Source organism: Macrobrachium nipponense, chromosome 1 (assembly GCF_015104395.2).
Source record: "Macrobrachium nipponense isolate FS-2020 chromosome 1, ASM1510439v2, whole genome shotgun sequence".
NCBI classification, from domain to species: Eukaryota; Metazoa; Arthropoda; class Malacostraca; order Decapoda; family Palaemonidae; genus Macrobrachium; species Macrobrachium nipponense.
The window spans coordinates 148,405,424-148,421,211 of record NC_087200.1 but is presented as its reverse complement, the minus strand read 5'-3'; the positions used below and the strand labels follow the sequence as shown (position 1 = coordinate 148,421,211).

The 15,788-nt window shown below is 41.1% G+C and overlaps 1 protein-coding gene across 8 annotated transcripts in view; it reads left to right on the top strand.

Moving 5' to 3' along the window:
• Positions 1 to 13,130, top strand: part of LOC135219743 (uncharacterized) — a 371,373-nt gene extending 358,243 nt beyond the window's left edge. For all 8 annotated transcript variants that reach the window (XM_064256773.1, XM_064256771.1, XM_064256772.1 and 5 more), the window contains one exon: positions 13,015 to 13,130. In XM_064256773.1, coding sequence (XP_064112843.1) covers positions 13,015 to 13,118 — 104 coding nt within the window. In that variant the 3' untranslated portion in view covers positions 13,119 to 13,130. The remainder of the gene's footprint in view (positions 1 to 13,014) is intronic.
• Positions 13,131 to 15,788: the final 2,658 nt, after the last annotated feature.

Sequence of the window (15,788 nt, the reverse complement as noted above, 5' to 3'; positions counted from 1 at the left end):
TGGCCCGAAAGAGGGCGGGCGGGGCATTATTACCTAACCAAAACAAATAGAAAAATTAGCGCGACCACGAATTTCGAGGATTTTAACTGCCGGCGACTGGGTAAGTATCATTAAAACTATTTTATCATGAAAATAAAAGTCATTTTTAGATTTGGTACTAATGCTGGAATAAGGATCACGAGTGGAACCTTTAAATCATCTCCAATCCCAAGTCTTTTGGTAGATGCAGGGGAACTGCCTTTGGATTCATGTTGCCAGATATCACTTGTTCGATACTGGCATAGAATCCAGAGGATTCCTGACTCATTAACTTGCCAAGCAGATTTTAATGAAATATATTAGCCTTTATAAGCATAATCTACGTTATCCAAAACCATTTATTCTATTCCAAAGGTCAAAGTCTGGCCAGTTAAGTATTCTGTTGTGCCCCCTTGGAAGCTTCCTTCTCTGGAGCACTGCAGGTGCTTCACTTGTAGCAAGGGAGAAGGAAGTGCTATGATGCTGCGCACCTTTTTAGAACATTTGGCAGATGGACCATGATGGTTGAGTCATAGTTTTTACAGATGGCTCCAAGTCTGAAGCAGGCATTGGCTACGGAGTTGTATTTCCCAATTTTAATAAGAGTGGAAGGCTGCCAGAGCAGTCATCCATTTTTACAGCAGTGTTATGCAATCCTAACTGCCCTTAAAGAGATTGCCTGTTATTCTAGAGAAATCTTTGTTATATGTTGTGATTCACCGAGTGTCTTGCAAGCTATTGGTCATTTTAATTCATGCCATCCTATCTTAATTGAAATTTTAGAGTGGCTCCAGTTGCTTAAAATTAGTGGTATAAAGTATCTTTCTGCTGGTCTCCTGCACATGTTGGTGCAGCACAAAACGAAGTAGCAGACTCACTTGCCAAAAACAGCTGTACACTCCATGGAAATGATATGTATCTGGTAATAAATCATCATTCCTAGATTCTTGGAAATTTGTATGGGAGCTAGAAAACCATAAAAAACTTAAAAAAAAAAATAGCTGCCTCCATCTTTCCTTGGAAGTATTCATCAATGAATAGGCAAAGGGAAGTAATACTCAGCTGACTTAGAATAGATCATACAAAAGTGACACATGGCTTTCTAATGAGTGGGGATCATCAGCCTTATTGTAACAAATGCATGGTATCACTGACAGTCAGACACCTGTTAGCTGAGTGCCCCAGTCTGTCAGTCAGAGAGAGAGAGAGAGAGAGAGAGAGAGAGAGAGAGAGAGAGAGAGGTACTTTCCTCCGAGTTGCAGGGGAACTGAAGGTGGCTTTTCCCTTGCTGAGATTTTTGGGGCAGATTTTAATAAAAGCGGCCTGTTTAATTTTATTAATGCCATTGGTATTTTAAATAAGATTTAATTTTTTGTCTTAATCTTTTAACCGTCAAACGCTAAGCCACTATTTCCCAAAATGGTTTCTCTCGTATGTCAGAGGCGTTCAGGAATTTGTGGCCGAAGTGGAAAAAAAGTTTTTTTCAAAAAATCACAGCACACTTAGTTTTTAAGATTAAAAGTTCATTTTTGGCTCCTTTTTTGTCATTGCCTGAAGTTTAGTATGCAACCATCACAAATGAAAAAAAAAATATCAAATAAATATTGGAATTGTATATGACAGCGTGAAAAAAAATTTCATATGTAATTGTATAAAAATCGCGCAGTGACCAAAATGGTTAAAGCTAATGAGTCACTTTTTTTCGTTGTATTGTACACTAAATTGCGATGATTTTGGTATATAACAAATTGTAAAACAATCAAAGCAACACCAGAGAAAATATTATCACAAAATGATGCATGAATTCGTAACGTGCGGACGTAAAAAAAGTTTTTTCAAAAATTCACCATAAATCAAAATATTGTGCTAGAGACTAACCGTTTGTTGCAAAATGAAGGTAATTAATTGAATATTACTAACTACAAGTGTTTTAGCTTACAATTGCAGTTTTCGACCATTTCAGTCAAGTTAAAGTTGACTGAATGTCAAATCATTTCTATTTATCGTGATTTATATGAAAATATTCCAAAACTGATCAAAGCTACAACCATGAGTTATTTTATTGTTGTATTTTACATGAAATTGCACACATTTTAATATATAAAACTTTATGTAACAGATCATATAAAACGGTGAAAATACTACGACAAACTGACGAAAGAATTTCTGAGATTTTCAGCCGAGTTACCGCGCGCGGACGTAAGGAAAAAGTGTTTTTCAAAAATTCACCATAAATCGAAATATTGTGCTAGAGATTTCCATTTTGTTGCAAATGAAGGTAAATGATTGAATATTACTAGAATGTAAGAGTTTTAGCTTACAATTGAGTTTTCTACCATTTCAGTTGAGTCAAAGTTGACCGAAGGTATAAATTTTGGCAAATTGTCATTTTTTATGAAAATATTTCAAAACTGATAGAAGCTACAACCATGAGTTATTTTTTGTTGTATTCTACATTGAAATTGCGCACATTTTCATATGGAAAACTTTATGTAGCGGCTAATATAAAATGGTGCATACATTACGACAAACTGACGAAAGAATTTCTGAGACTTTCGGCAGTTACCACGCGGACGTAAGGAAAAAGGGATTTTGACGTAGGAAAAATCTATTTCTGGGTGATTGGCTCGTGTCGCCCTATGAAAGTATCCTTAATATCATTCTTTCTAGGCAAAATTAATCTAAAATTACCAGAAAAACAAAAATTAAGAAAAAAATGTCAGTAAAACTGACTCGCTCACTCTATAAAAGAAGTGTCGGTATGAGAATAGGGGGCGAGTGGGATCACTACACGAGTCATTCACCATTTAGACCTTCCAATCTAAAATCCCCACCAGGGAGAGCTGATACGAAAGGGTGATGCTACTACTGACGCCACGGACAGCAGCGCCCCTAGCGGTCATCCTTAATCTATGAACATCTTGTCCTGCAGGGTGGGTAAACAAAGACAGGGTGGGTTTCATAGGGCGACACGAGCCAATCACCCAGAAATAGATTTTTCCTACGTTGCAAAATCCCTTTTCTGGGCTTCAGCTGGCGTGTCGGCCTATGAAAGAGTACCAGAGAAACAGACAAGATGGGAATAAGGACAAATGAAAATCAGTTGTAAAAAGAGGTATATAATATAAGTGAATCAGGGACATTACAGTATAAGTACTTAAAGCTAACTTATCCTAAACAATGACATGATAAGCAAACAATATAAAGTACTTAAATTAACTTATATTAAACATAGTAATATCCAGTAATGCAATGCAAATTAACAAAATAGATTCACTTAAGTAAGATATTTACATAATATGCAAACACATTGTGTCCTAAACCCTAGCATAAAATAAGGGTAGGGACACTGAAGTACAAATATAAGTACATAGTGTGGATGTCCCTAGCAAAAAAATAAGGGACAATCCACCAATATGATCTCAGCGGCTAAAGGCTAGAGTATCTGAGTAGCATGGCAATAGGGTGAGGCATGTTGGACGAGGTAGGTAGAAAGGAGACCTGGATCTATACTATGACTACTATACAGTATCAGGAGAAACAATGTTTCCCGCTGCTACTGCAGAAAATTTTAAAGATTCCAAGGACTTTAGGTAGTGACGTTTAAAGACTGTCGGAGATTTCCATCCAGTTATACTTTTTAAGACTCTCAAAGGTTCATATGTTGAAAGTAGTTAATTGAGGTGGCTACTCCTCTGATGTCATGTGCTTTTGGAAATGATCAGGATTGGCTTGTTTAATGAAGTAAAGGATCTGTTGTCTAATTCCTTTTACTGATAAAGTACCACCCCTTTTTCTCTCATAAAGAGAGAACCTGAGGATCTTGAGGATGTGCGAGATAGAAAGGCTCTTAAAGTTGATACTGGGCAGAGAGAAGGATCTTGCGGAAGTGGGATGACTTTCCAAGGAGCCCACCTTGCAAGAGGATCCTCATTTTTAGCCAAAAACTACGATCCGGCGCAAGCAGAACTTCTCCTGAGGGGAGGAATTCCACATGACCCGCATCTCTGGATAGAGCTGACAGTTCTGAAATTCTAGCTCCTGAAGCTAGGCTTAATAAGAATAACGTCTTTCTAAGAAGCATTATGAATGTACAAGACTAGTTGTCAGTATCTGAGGCTAGTTTGAGGACATCATTTAAGAACCATGAGACTGCAGTAGGCCTTTGAGAAGGTCTAAGTCTAGCACAGGCTTTAGGAATAGACGTAAAGTAAAGATTCTGTTAGGTCTATCTGGAAACCCAACTGAAAGATCTTCCTCAAAGCCAATTTATGAGTAGTAATAGTGCTAGCTGCTAAACCTTTTTCAAACAAGGATCTGAAAAAGGATATAGCTAAGTTAACTGTCATGGTTTGTAGTGTTTGATTCTTTCAGGAAGGATGCTAATTTTTTAACAGCTGAGTCATATTGTCTAATAGTTGACTCTCTCTTATCTGATTCTAGGAAGAGGATGTTTTGTGGATCAATGTTAGCATCTTTGTTAGCCGCAAACTTCATGAAGTCCATAAAGTTAGGGTCTGAAGAATTCCTGAGGAAGCAAACACAGTCCTCATTTGTACTGATTGTGACAGCTTGGGATTGGGAATCCGTTGAGGTCGGAGACCCAATTCCAGAAGCAGAGGATACCAGTTGCTCTTGGGCCAGTCTGGAGCAATCAGAGCTACTAGTCCCTTGAAAGTCCTCAGCTTGCTCAAGACTTTCAAAAGAAGATTCACTGGAGGAAAGACATAAATTTTTCTCCACTGATTCCAATCTAACGACAGGGCGTCCGTGGCATAAGCCAGAGGGTCCAGGTTGGGGGCCACATAGCAAGGGAGCTTGTGGTTCGCTTGTGAGGCGAAGAGATCCACTTGGAGACCTGGGACTCTCCGGCATATCCACTGGAATGACCTGTCCGTCCAGGGACCATTCTTGATTTCGCCAGAGGGACCGACCGGGACAAAGCGTCTGCTATCACATTTCTTACCCCGCCAGGTGAGTGGCGGACAGATGCCATTTGTGTTTGTCTGCTAGTGCAAAGATGGCTATCATGACATGGTTCACATGTTTGGATTTGGACCCCTCCTCTGTTGTGCAATGAATTACCACTGCACTGTCCAAAACTAGTCTTAGATGAGACTTTTTTGGGGGAAGAAGTCTCTTCAGGGTAAGAAATACTGCCATTGCTTCCAAGACGTTTATGTGAAGCTGGCGGAACTGAACTGACCAAGTCCCCTGAACTTGCTTGAATTGAGAATATCCCCCCCACCCGGACAGGGAGGCATCCGTGTGAATGGTTAACACTGGAAGGGGATATTGAAAGGGGGTACTAGTTTGGCCAGGTTCTTCACTTTTGCCCATGGACGGAGCTGATGCGAAGGATCTGTGGAATTACTGACAACCTTTGTCTCGAGATTTGGCGTTTGCTCTCGATCGCCAAACTCGGTTTATATCTTTCAGCCTTGCTTTCAGGAGGATGTCTGTCACTGAGGCAAACTGAAGAGAACCTAGGATTCTTTCCTGGTTTCTCCTTGATGTTTGTTTGCATTTGAGAAATTGTTTCACAGACTTGGCTATTTCTTTCCTTTTTGAACCAACCAGAATTGACAGATTGTGGGAAGACAAATCCCATTGGATTCCTAGCCATGACTGAAAAACGAGACTCTGGAGTAAGTCTGGATTTTGTCATGTTTATCTGGAACCCCAGATGTCCAGAAATTGAACTACCTTTTTTTGTGGCTTTGAGACATTCCTCGACTGTTGGTGCCCAGATCAACCATCGTCGAGGGTATGCTGCTACCATTATCCCTTGAGTTCTCAACTGTTGAACCACCACTTCTGCTATTTTCGTGAATACCCTGGGGCTACATTCAGACCGAAGGGCATCACTTTGAATGAGAACGTCTGATTTCCTAGTTTGAAGCCTAGGAATGGGCGGAAGTGCCTGGCTATAGGGATATGATAGTATGCATCTGTAAGATCGATGGAGCATGTGACGGCCCCACGGGGAAGTAAGGTCCTTACTTGCGAGATGGTAAGCATTTTGAACTTGTCGCAACGAATGAAAGAGTTTAGCTTTGACAAGTCTAAGATTACCCTTCTTTTTGTTGAGCCTTTCTTTGGCACGCTGAATAAGCGACCTTGAAATTTTAGATGCTTGACTCTCGCAATAGCTCCTTTCTGAAGGAGTTCCTCCGCGTAATCTGTCAATTCCTTTGATGGTTTCCTGATAAAATGATTTGATTGGAGGGGATCTTTGATCCAACTCCAACCCAATCCCTTGGACACGATGCTCTGTGCCCATTTGCTGAACCCCCACCTGTGACGGAAGAGGAACAGCCTCCCTCCTACCTGGGGAGCCTCACTGTTGTTGGGCGGGTTGACCTCCGCGCCCTCCTCTGAATTGCCTTCCCCTTGCCGCTCTCCCTGTGCACGCTAACAAAAGTGGCCTCTCGCCCTGCTACCTCTCAAGCTATTAAAGGCTGGGTAAGCCTGACCTTCATACATAGAGTTGAAGGCCGGCGAGACTGCGTAGGAGGTTGAGGGTTGCGACTGAGGGGACAACAGGAGGATGGGTTGGGCCTGTTTCGAAGTCGATGGTTGTCCCTGTTGGGTAACTGGGACGGCCCCACTGAACAAACTGCTGTTGCTGCTGATGTTTCTGGTAAGGCTGAAACCTTTTACCAGACTTCTTGATTTCTACCAGCAGCAGGGGCGGATTCTTGCTTCCTCTTAGAAGAGATGCCCCACCTAGCCCTAAGGCTCTGGTTGAGCCTAGCAGCCTCGTGGTGCACCTCATTCACAGCGGACTCTGGAAGAGGTCCGCCCCCCACAATGCTGGAAGCCAGGAGTCTATTAGGTTTCGTGCCTAATAGTGCACTCCTGCAGAACGTGCTTTCGGCAGTTCCTCCTAGCTTGGAAGAAGTCGAAAGCATCCGTCTGAACTGTTTGGAGCTGAGACTTGGCCAGAATCTTGAATAGCGGTTCTGTGCCATACGACAGTGCCGCCATTTCAGTGATAATCAAAGAGTTGAGGGACCTCCCAAACCTAGTTCGAGCATCGAACTCTGCCTGAATCAAGTATCAGGCAGCCTTGGAAGCTTTTTCGCCAAACTGGTCCATTGCGCAGTCTGGCTTAAGCTTACCAATCGTGAATGTGGCAGGCAAGTTCTCCCACAATTCTCCAAAGGCTGGAAAGGAGTGGAGAAGTAGAATCAGCTTCCCTCAGCTGTGGCATGGGCCTCCATCCTTGAGACTGCCTGAAGAGAAAGTCGCTTTCCACTATTTTTGGTAGCGAACGGAAGAGAAGCCTCCTCCTCCGACGCAAAAATAGTGAAAGGACTCTTGAAAGCCTGGAGCTTAGTGTTGGTACACTCCCAGTCCTCCAGGCAGTGAACCCATTGCCACTGTGCGTGCTCTCTACTATATAGCACGTTTTCTCGGGAAATCTTGTCCTCCCTAGTGAGGGCCGCCTCGGTCAGCCTAGCATATCCAATGAAAGGCTGAGTTAATCCCGGAGGATAAAACTCGAAGTCCTCAATCCTTCGAGTTCCACACTCCGGGACAGAGATCATACCGTCCTTGAATGGAGCGTAAGCGGCCACTCTCCATGGGTTATCCATGGAGAAGGCTGGTAGAGACTCATATGGAGGTAGCTGAAGAATGCCAGTACCTGTTACTGGGGAGATTGGTTGAGGAGCCTGAGAAAGCCCAGCTACTCGGTCCTCATTTCTCTCTGTTAGAGAGATCTTGGATGGATTGGCCCGACTGACTGAGGGTGTTTGACAGCTGCGCAAAACATCTGTTCAAACCTGGTTCCGAGGGCGGAGACCTGCGAGCCGACCATCTCTCCCACCTGTTGCATCACCACTGCTGAGAAGGCAGTGGGATCAAAGGAGCTCGGTCCCGCTACTCCAACCGGCGTTGCCGGAGTGGATGCGGTGGAGGCCGGAGAAGGCGTTGGCTCGGCTGAAGCGCGAGCCTTCTCCTTAGAAGCCTTGCTTCTAGAGCTCTTGGAGTACGAAGAGCTCGGCTTAGCCTTCACCGCGTCAGCATAGGAAGTCAAAGACTTCTTTGCTGAAGAAGACGACGACGACTTCTTAGAAGTCGTCTTGTGGAGGGTCTTCTGTTCTCTCTGTCCCTTCACCTTTGGGGGTACAGAGAGAGCGGGAGAGCGGGCAGGGATCTCAGATCCCGTAAAGCCTTGAAAAGAAGCAGTAGAAGGGACAGGAGAAGATCCAGGAGCGCCCAAGGAAAGACCTTGGGCGCCCGACACACCTACCTCAACCAACAAATCCTCCGCCCCTACCGCCATAGGTTCAATGTTCAGGTCCAAAGTTGCGACGTCTGGGACCGGCTCCTGCGTGGCCGCGGACCCATACGACTGCTGCACCTCTTGTTGTATGGAAGCGATGAGAGGGGCTGCTGAAATAGGATCAACGTAACCTGTTGACTTGCCGCCGGGGAAGATCTGAACGGCCAGCTTCTTATCTAAGATGTACGGCTGGCCCATGGCAGCGTTTCTTCCCGAAGCCGCCCACCCAAGCCTTCAGGTGCTAAGGCGACTTCCTTCACGGCGGCAGCCTGAAAGAGAAGGCGAAATGAAGCTTCTAGCGGCGGGGACGGGGTTTAACAAGCTTATGACTAAGTGTTATTAGTATACGATAAAAAAGAAGTCTAAAAGTCGACTTACCCCCCACCAGCTGACTGACAAGGTCATAGCAAATGGTGCAGGCTTCTGGGTGCAGAAGATCATAGCGTTGTGGGTCGATGGCACACGGGGCGTGAGTCCTGCACTCATCGTGCAGGGGTCGTAAAGCGTCGCGTTACCACCCAGGACCTGACAGTTGGTAGCCTGTAAGTGGAAAGATACATAAGTATCAGGAGAACACTTACAGCCTAACAATTGCTCCGCTGCATGCCGGAGCGTGAAAGTTAGATTAAACCAGAGCCCCCGCCATAATACGTGTGGTAACTAGGCGGTTGGAGTTGGTCTAAAAGGCTACGCCGGAGACAGGAGAAAAAAATCCAACCAGGAGTGGTGGTGAGCCATGAAACCACGACGGAGAACGACGGAGATGGTATACACAAAGTTAGTTAATAACTAAACAAAATTCACCGTAAAATTAGGGTACATCCTTATATTTATAACGAAATATATATAAATCTTTTCCACCGTCTACTGGAAGAGTGCCCGGGTAAGAAGCAAGCTCTCCTCCGGTAGCGGGAAACAAAAGGCGGATATAGTAGGCAAGCAACAGACCACTAGTAGTGACCACCCCGCCCGCTGGCGGAGCCAGAACGAACTATAACCAAAGGGGCCCCGGCTGCAGCGGAGGCTCCGTTCGTTACAGTAGGGGAAGGGTGGAACTGAGCAATGGGGGGGGTGGGTTTTCCCGGCATAACGCGGCGGGAGAGAGAGTGGCCTACCCCTCCCTGTCCCTAAACTACCCGCTCGGGTGACCCGGTACCCGAGACAAGTGGTCGCCCTATACCCCAGCTGGGAGGGAGCTCCTGGCCTCCTCAGAGAAAGAGGGAGGAAGGCTATGTGGTTGTCATGGTAACCAAGGAGTCCCCCAGACCCCATCCCTATACCTGGTAGGGAGGAAGGGGAAGGGTAAGGTGCTATGGAACATGTGACCGCAAGTGGCCTAAGCCGCGATAGCAACACAACCGTGGAAGGGCCACGTGAACCAGACTGTACCAACCACATGGGACATGCACCTAGGCTAGCCTAACACCCTAAATAAACTAATAATACATCGTAAAAGAGGGAAAAGACACTTTTAGTAAAAGAAAAAGAAGCCCAGGAGGAGGCAAACTGTTCCGAGGAACAGTTGACTACTCGGAGCCAGCGATAGCCGATGAAGAGCAAGAGCCAGGATGCTGCGGGCCAGAAACACAGAATAGCCCTAAATACCAAACTAAGAGAAAATGGTAAAAGGGCTGTCCTAGCTATAAAAACGATGTAATAAACGATGAACGTGATATAGTAAGCCCATAAGTATAAAGTAAGTCCCAGTATGGGAGACCGGAATTCTTAACATGAGGCGGCATGACGCCGCCACGAGTCTACCGGAAGACCGTATATGACCTATTAGAAGGAAAATACTGGTCCCTGGAAGACTAAAATACGGTAAAATACTACTTATGAGGCACTTAACTTAGCCGATGCGATGGCAGCACGTTCCATGATGAATAAAAGTGGTAAATCCCAAGAAAACACGGCACGAAAGAAAAATGCGCACAACGTGTAAGTCTAAAGATTAAGGATGACCGCTAGGGGCGCTGCTGTCCGTGGCGTCAGTAGTAGTAGTAGTAGCGGCCGCATCACCCTTTCGTATCAGCTCTCTCTGGTGGGGATTTTAGATTGGAAGGTCTAAATGGTGAATGACTCGTGGTAGTGATCCCACTCGCCCCTATTCTCATACCGACACTTCTTTTATAGAGTGAGCGAGTCAGTTTTACTGACATTTTCTTAATTTTGTTTTTCTCTGGTAATTTTAGATTAATTTTGCCTAGAAAGAATGAATATTAAAGGATACTTTCATAGGCCGGCACGAGCTGAGCCCAGAAAAGTGTTTTTTTTGAAATTCACCATAAATCGAAATATTGTGCTAGAGACTTCCAAATTGTTGCAAAATGAAGGTAAATGATTGAATATTACTAGAATGTAAGAGTTTTAGCTTACAATTGCGTTATTTTACCATTTCGGTCGAGTCAAAGTTGACCAAAGGTTGAAATTTTGGCACATCGTGATTTATATGATATTCAAAACTGATAAAAGCTACAACCATGGTTGTTTTTTATTGCTGTATTCTACATGAAAATTGCGCACATTTTCATATATAAAACTCTATGTAACGGCTAATACAAAACGGTGCAAAAATTACTACAAAGTGACGAAAAAATTTCTGAGATGCGTCACTGGTGCTTTTTAGTGCGAGAAGAAAGAAATTTGCACATGCGTGCCTGGGTAACGCTTGTCCAAAACAAAACACAGCTTGATTCGTGAACTCCAGCATCCCTCAAGGCGCGTGATTTTCATTTTTAATCAAACTACCCTATAACTATTTTTCCGTGAATAATTTAAAAAAAAACTTTTTGTAGTCGACTTACCGTACGTCCGATTAGCACCCGACAGACAATTTTAGTCAATGTATAATGCATCCAATAGGCGTTTAAAGGGTTAAGTTTAATAGGTTTTATGATTGGCTATTGATATGTTCGTTTTTTATGAGGATTTTCGTTTGTTAATTTCATTTTTTTTAGATATAAGTGAGTTTTTAATGCTTTTACTCTAAGTTCCCTAATTTTGTCTTGTGTGAGTATGTATGTGCCCTTATATAAGCCATTGTAGTGGTGTCAATAACCATTAGGAGTTGCGACACCAGATAATCTTTAATCAATCAATCATTCAATGAATCTCAGATGATCGTTAGAAGAATTTGGGTGGCTCTTTACAAGCATGGTTGACAGAAGTGCTATCAAGCAAGTTTGTGTTTTCTATTAAGTATGCTACAGGAAACTTGGTTCTCCAGTGTTCCTAAGCATTGATTAATAATATTACCTTCTTGAATTTGTTCTTGAAAGAGAATATCTCTCAGCCTTTGGAATCTTACTAGATTCTCTTATGAGATTTATCATGTAGGACTATCTTCCTGGCTGCATTTTTGCTATTATGAAATAAGCTTACCCCCACTGCATTTTTGTTATATGGTCATAAGCTTATCACTCTTCCCAGTCGTCTGAGTGTGTCAATCACTCTCTTGCCCTTTCTCAGATGTTCCTAGAAAACCTACCATAAGATTGCATGCCATAAGATTGCATGGGTATTTTTTGTCTAGACTGTGTTTAGTTGCCTTAAATTCAACACACAGATTGACAGTGTGCTGATTTCTCCATCTGTTAGTTCCACAGCCAATATTTGGCTCTTCCTTACTTATGTCAGTCATGAGGGAAATCATGTTGTTCCTTCCCTTTGGACCTGGCTTATAATGAGTATATCTTTGTTGATGTTCTCTGGGCCATTTCTAAATCTAAGGGAAGGGTTGGGCATAGTGCCTTACCGTTTATCCTGTGATGATGATAATTAATACCAACTGACCTGGATTACTTCGGAAAATTATCTTGAGCTTTTGTGAGAGTGATGTTAAATATAGTGAACCAAACTTTATCACAGAACCCTAAAAGTGTTTCTTATTGGTTAAGACATGTTTTATAGGTGTAAAAGAATCAACTTTCCTTGCCTGCACATGACTAGGAATTTGGCATTTCAAGGTGGTAATGGATTGTCCCATCAGAGTTCAGCCACCAAATACAGATTGTAAGAGAGAGGAGAGGTTCACAGCTTCGTGTATTCCCAGTTCTTTTTGAAGCATGCAGCCAGTGCTGTAAGGCTACTCCTTACACCTGAGGAATCTTTTATATAAATATAAAAGTTTGTATTCATGATGGAAGAAAGCAATTGTTTTTTTGTAAAGCAAATTAGATCTTTCCTTGATCTAACAAACCTGAAGTAAGTATTTACAGTATACTATATAGTATTTAATTCTATCTCTGACTGTCTTCACATTTATTCCAATAGCCAAAGGAAAAGGAATAGTTTAGCGACCTGAGTGATCCTCTGTTTGAAGGATATTCATAAGTAAATACGTACTTCAAATTTCTACATGTAGGAGAATGCAATTTACTCTAGGAAATTGGTAGTATGAACTTAATTGATGTAACATATTTTAGTATTTTGAATTTGTGTCAAGGTCAGTGAGCTTACTTTTAGACTCAAGAGTTGATGTCCAAAGGAATAAAATGAGAAATAAAAGCCAAAATAAATAAATCTGGGTCTGAAGGGATGTAGCATTTGATATTTGATGAAAATGTGGTTTGTATTGTATACTTTATTGATTTACAGATTGCATAAAATTCATACATCAAACTCTGCTTTAATCTACTAGTGCGTAGGCTGAATTTAATATTAATAGGAGTACTGCCATCTTAGACCATGGATTTTTTTTCCAGGAGAAACTGAAAGCAAGGACTGTGATACTAATATCCTTGCCATGTCCACCAAAACGTGTTATGCGGCAGTTGAAACTACAGGTAAGAATTGTTTAAAACCTTGATCTTCCAGTAACTTATTTTATGATTTTATATACAATAGTGTAACTATTTTTGTTTTACTCAGTCAAGAACTGCATGTATAGTGCTGTTTGTCTTCATTATTTCATTTATGCTTCATTATTTTGTACCAGTGGTGTGGCCCTTGTGTTAAGAGATTGATTAACTAGTGGACATTGCCTCATATCAATCAACTGTGTGTATGGAAAGATGATATGTACAAAGACTTAATGTTTTGGTTAAGGGTAGATTGTTATTAGCTACTAACTAATGTTTATGGAGGAGGGATATGTGAGGGTCTGATTTCTAGCATTTTCTTAGTGTGAATACAAAGCTTTATAATCTGTTTTAGGAGTGTTTTTGACAACTGGTAGATAGGTTGTTGTTAACAAGCTAGTTAACCCTCACAGTCCTGGCTAAATATATACTAACCCTCACAGGCAGAGCTAATATATGTTAATGCATATACCCATGAGCTGGTTAATTTAAGGATGACCATTAAAAAAAAAACCTCTCAATGGAATGAGGGCAATATGCATATGCTGATTGGTACAATTTTTTCTTTTATTTTTATATAATTTCTACCTCATTATGGGAAGTTGAAAGTGAATATTTCCCACGTGGTGTGGGCCTCTTTTCCCTAATTCAGTCGTAAAAATATGCAAATTTTACCCAGATACAAGTGTTCTCTAATATTTTTTAAAATTTTATTTTGCAAATTATAATTACAGCTTGGACAATATCATAACAATAAGAACTAAAATCAGGAAGAAATTTGGAGTATATGTATTGTAAAATATTTATGAGATATCCTTGGATGGGAAATTGGGACAACATTCCCCTTAACCACCTCAAGCAAGAGTGAGTCTCTCCTAGCTCACTCTGACTCTCATACGGGGATCTGAAGAGTTGCCAATACGTAGTGGTAAATGGCGCTTGGAATTTTTTCCAGCAAAATTCAAAATTCATTCAAACTGTATGGCGCCAAATCTTGAACATATAGGCAGCCACATTTACCGGTTACTGAAAGGAGTTCCGTTCCGGGCTTAACAGTAACTAAAACTAGCGCTAACGGAAACCCAAAAGTCTATGGGGGGCGCCACATTCCACCTTACAGTGCCCTAGACTGGTTAATAATGCCTTAGACAGTGTCATGTCCAGATATTTTGCCCTAATATGTAATAACTCTTTGATGAAAATGTGGAATTTTATTTGCCTAAACATTTACTATAGCCTGAATGGTATTCTACAAAATTTATAATGTCACATTCGATGAACTTGCAGTAAATCTTGGCTTAGAATGAGAGAGACAAAAAAAAAGCCGCCTTTTTCAGAATACTAAAGTTTCCACCATCTCTTTATTTATCATATCTTCTAGTTAAATAAGTTGAAAAAGCAAACAAAAATAATAAAATTATTGTTAATAACATTATAATCATTGCTTAAATGCTACAGCCATAAACAACTGAATGAAAACAGTTGTTGTACTACAACAACCAAACCAGTCTGATAACATTTCGCTTGCATTTCAGCCATCGTATGACAGTAAATAATTATCATAGTTGTGTTACAAATGATGTTAAGTAGATTAGAACTGATATATTTTTACCTTACACATGTATTCCCCTTGGAGAAAATATCAGCATGGAAATATAGTAATGCTGAATTTAAGCTGCATTTGAAGCTGAAGCTGAGAAAACAACGTTCACAGTGCAAATGACTATAAGTTATCGACCACAAAATAATAGTGGAGAAAAAAGTATTTTAATAAAAAGAAATGCTGGGGATGGAAGAACAGATTTTACTGTTGCTTTCACACCAATAAAAGATAAATATGTAAAGCTCATATTATGATTAAATAGGGTAAAATTAGCAAAGGGAATCTGGTAATTTTTTTTTTACACAAAAAAAAACATGCTCCCAGTGCCAACAAGATGTATTTAAGTCATATTTCAACTTTGATAACTTCATATAACAAAACATAACCTCTAGAGCTTCTAGAGATTAATTCATGCGAAATAGAAGCAAGAAAATCGCTCTGAATTGAGTAAATGCAGCGAAATAAAATTACCTCCGACAGCTGATTTTTCCAAACCAAAACATGATCGCAGCAGTGCCATCTATTAATGAAAAAAACAACTAAGTCTAGTTTCACAAAAGACATATTAAAGTCATATTTTGACTTTTAAAAAACATTTCACATAAAGAAACATAACCTTGTCCCATATAAATAGAGCTTATAGAGATTAATTTATGCTAAATAGAAGCAAGAAGATCACCCTGAATTGAGTTAAATGCGGTGAAATAAACATACCTCCGTCAGCTGATTTTTCAGTACCAAATCAAAGATTGCTTTGTTTGTATTTTTAACAATACAATAGTAATATAAGACTACATACAGTATTACTGTGTTTCCTGTATTTGTGGGGGATGCGTACCAGAACCCCCAAATAGTTAAAACTGCAAATAGTTATGAACCCCCTCTAAAAATGGATGTAACTGCTTATCTTGAAAGTTCGGATACCAAATTTATACTTAAATAACATCCTACTTCAAATATACCTTAAGGGGGCTGGCCAGTACCCTATATATAGGGGTATCGGGGCAAAAAATGCAGTGATGAAAAATTCATGAGCTTTGTTTGGCAATGGAGAATACGTATACGAAATATTTCA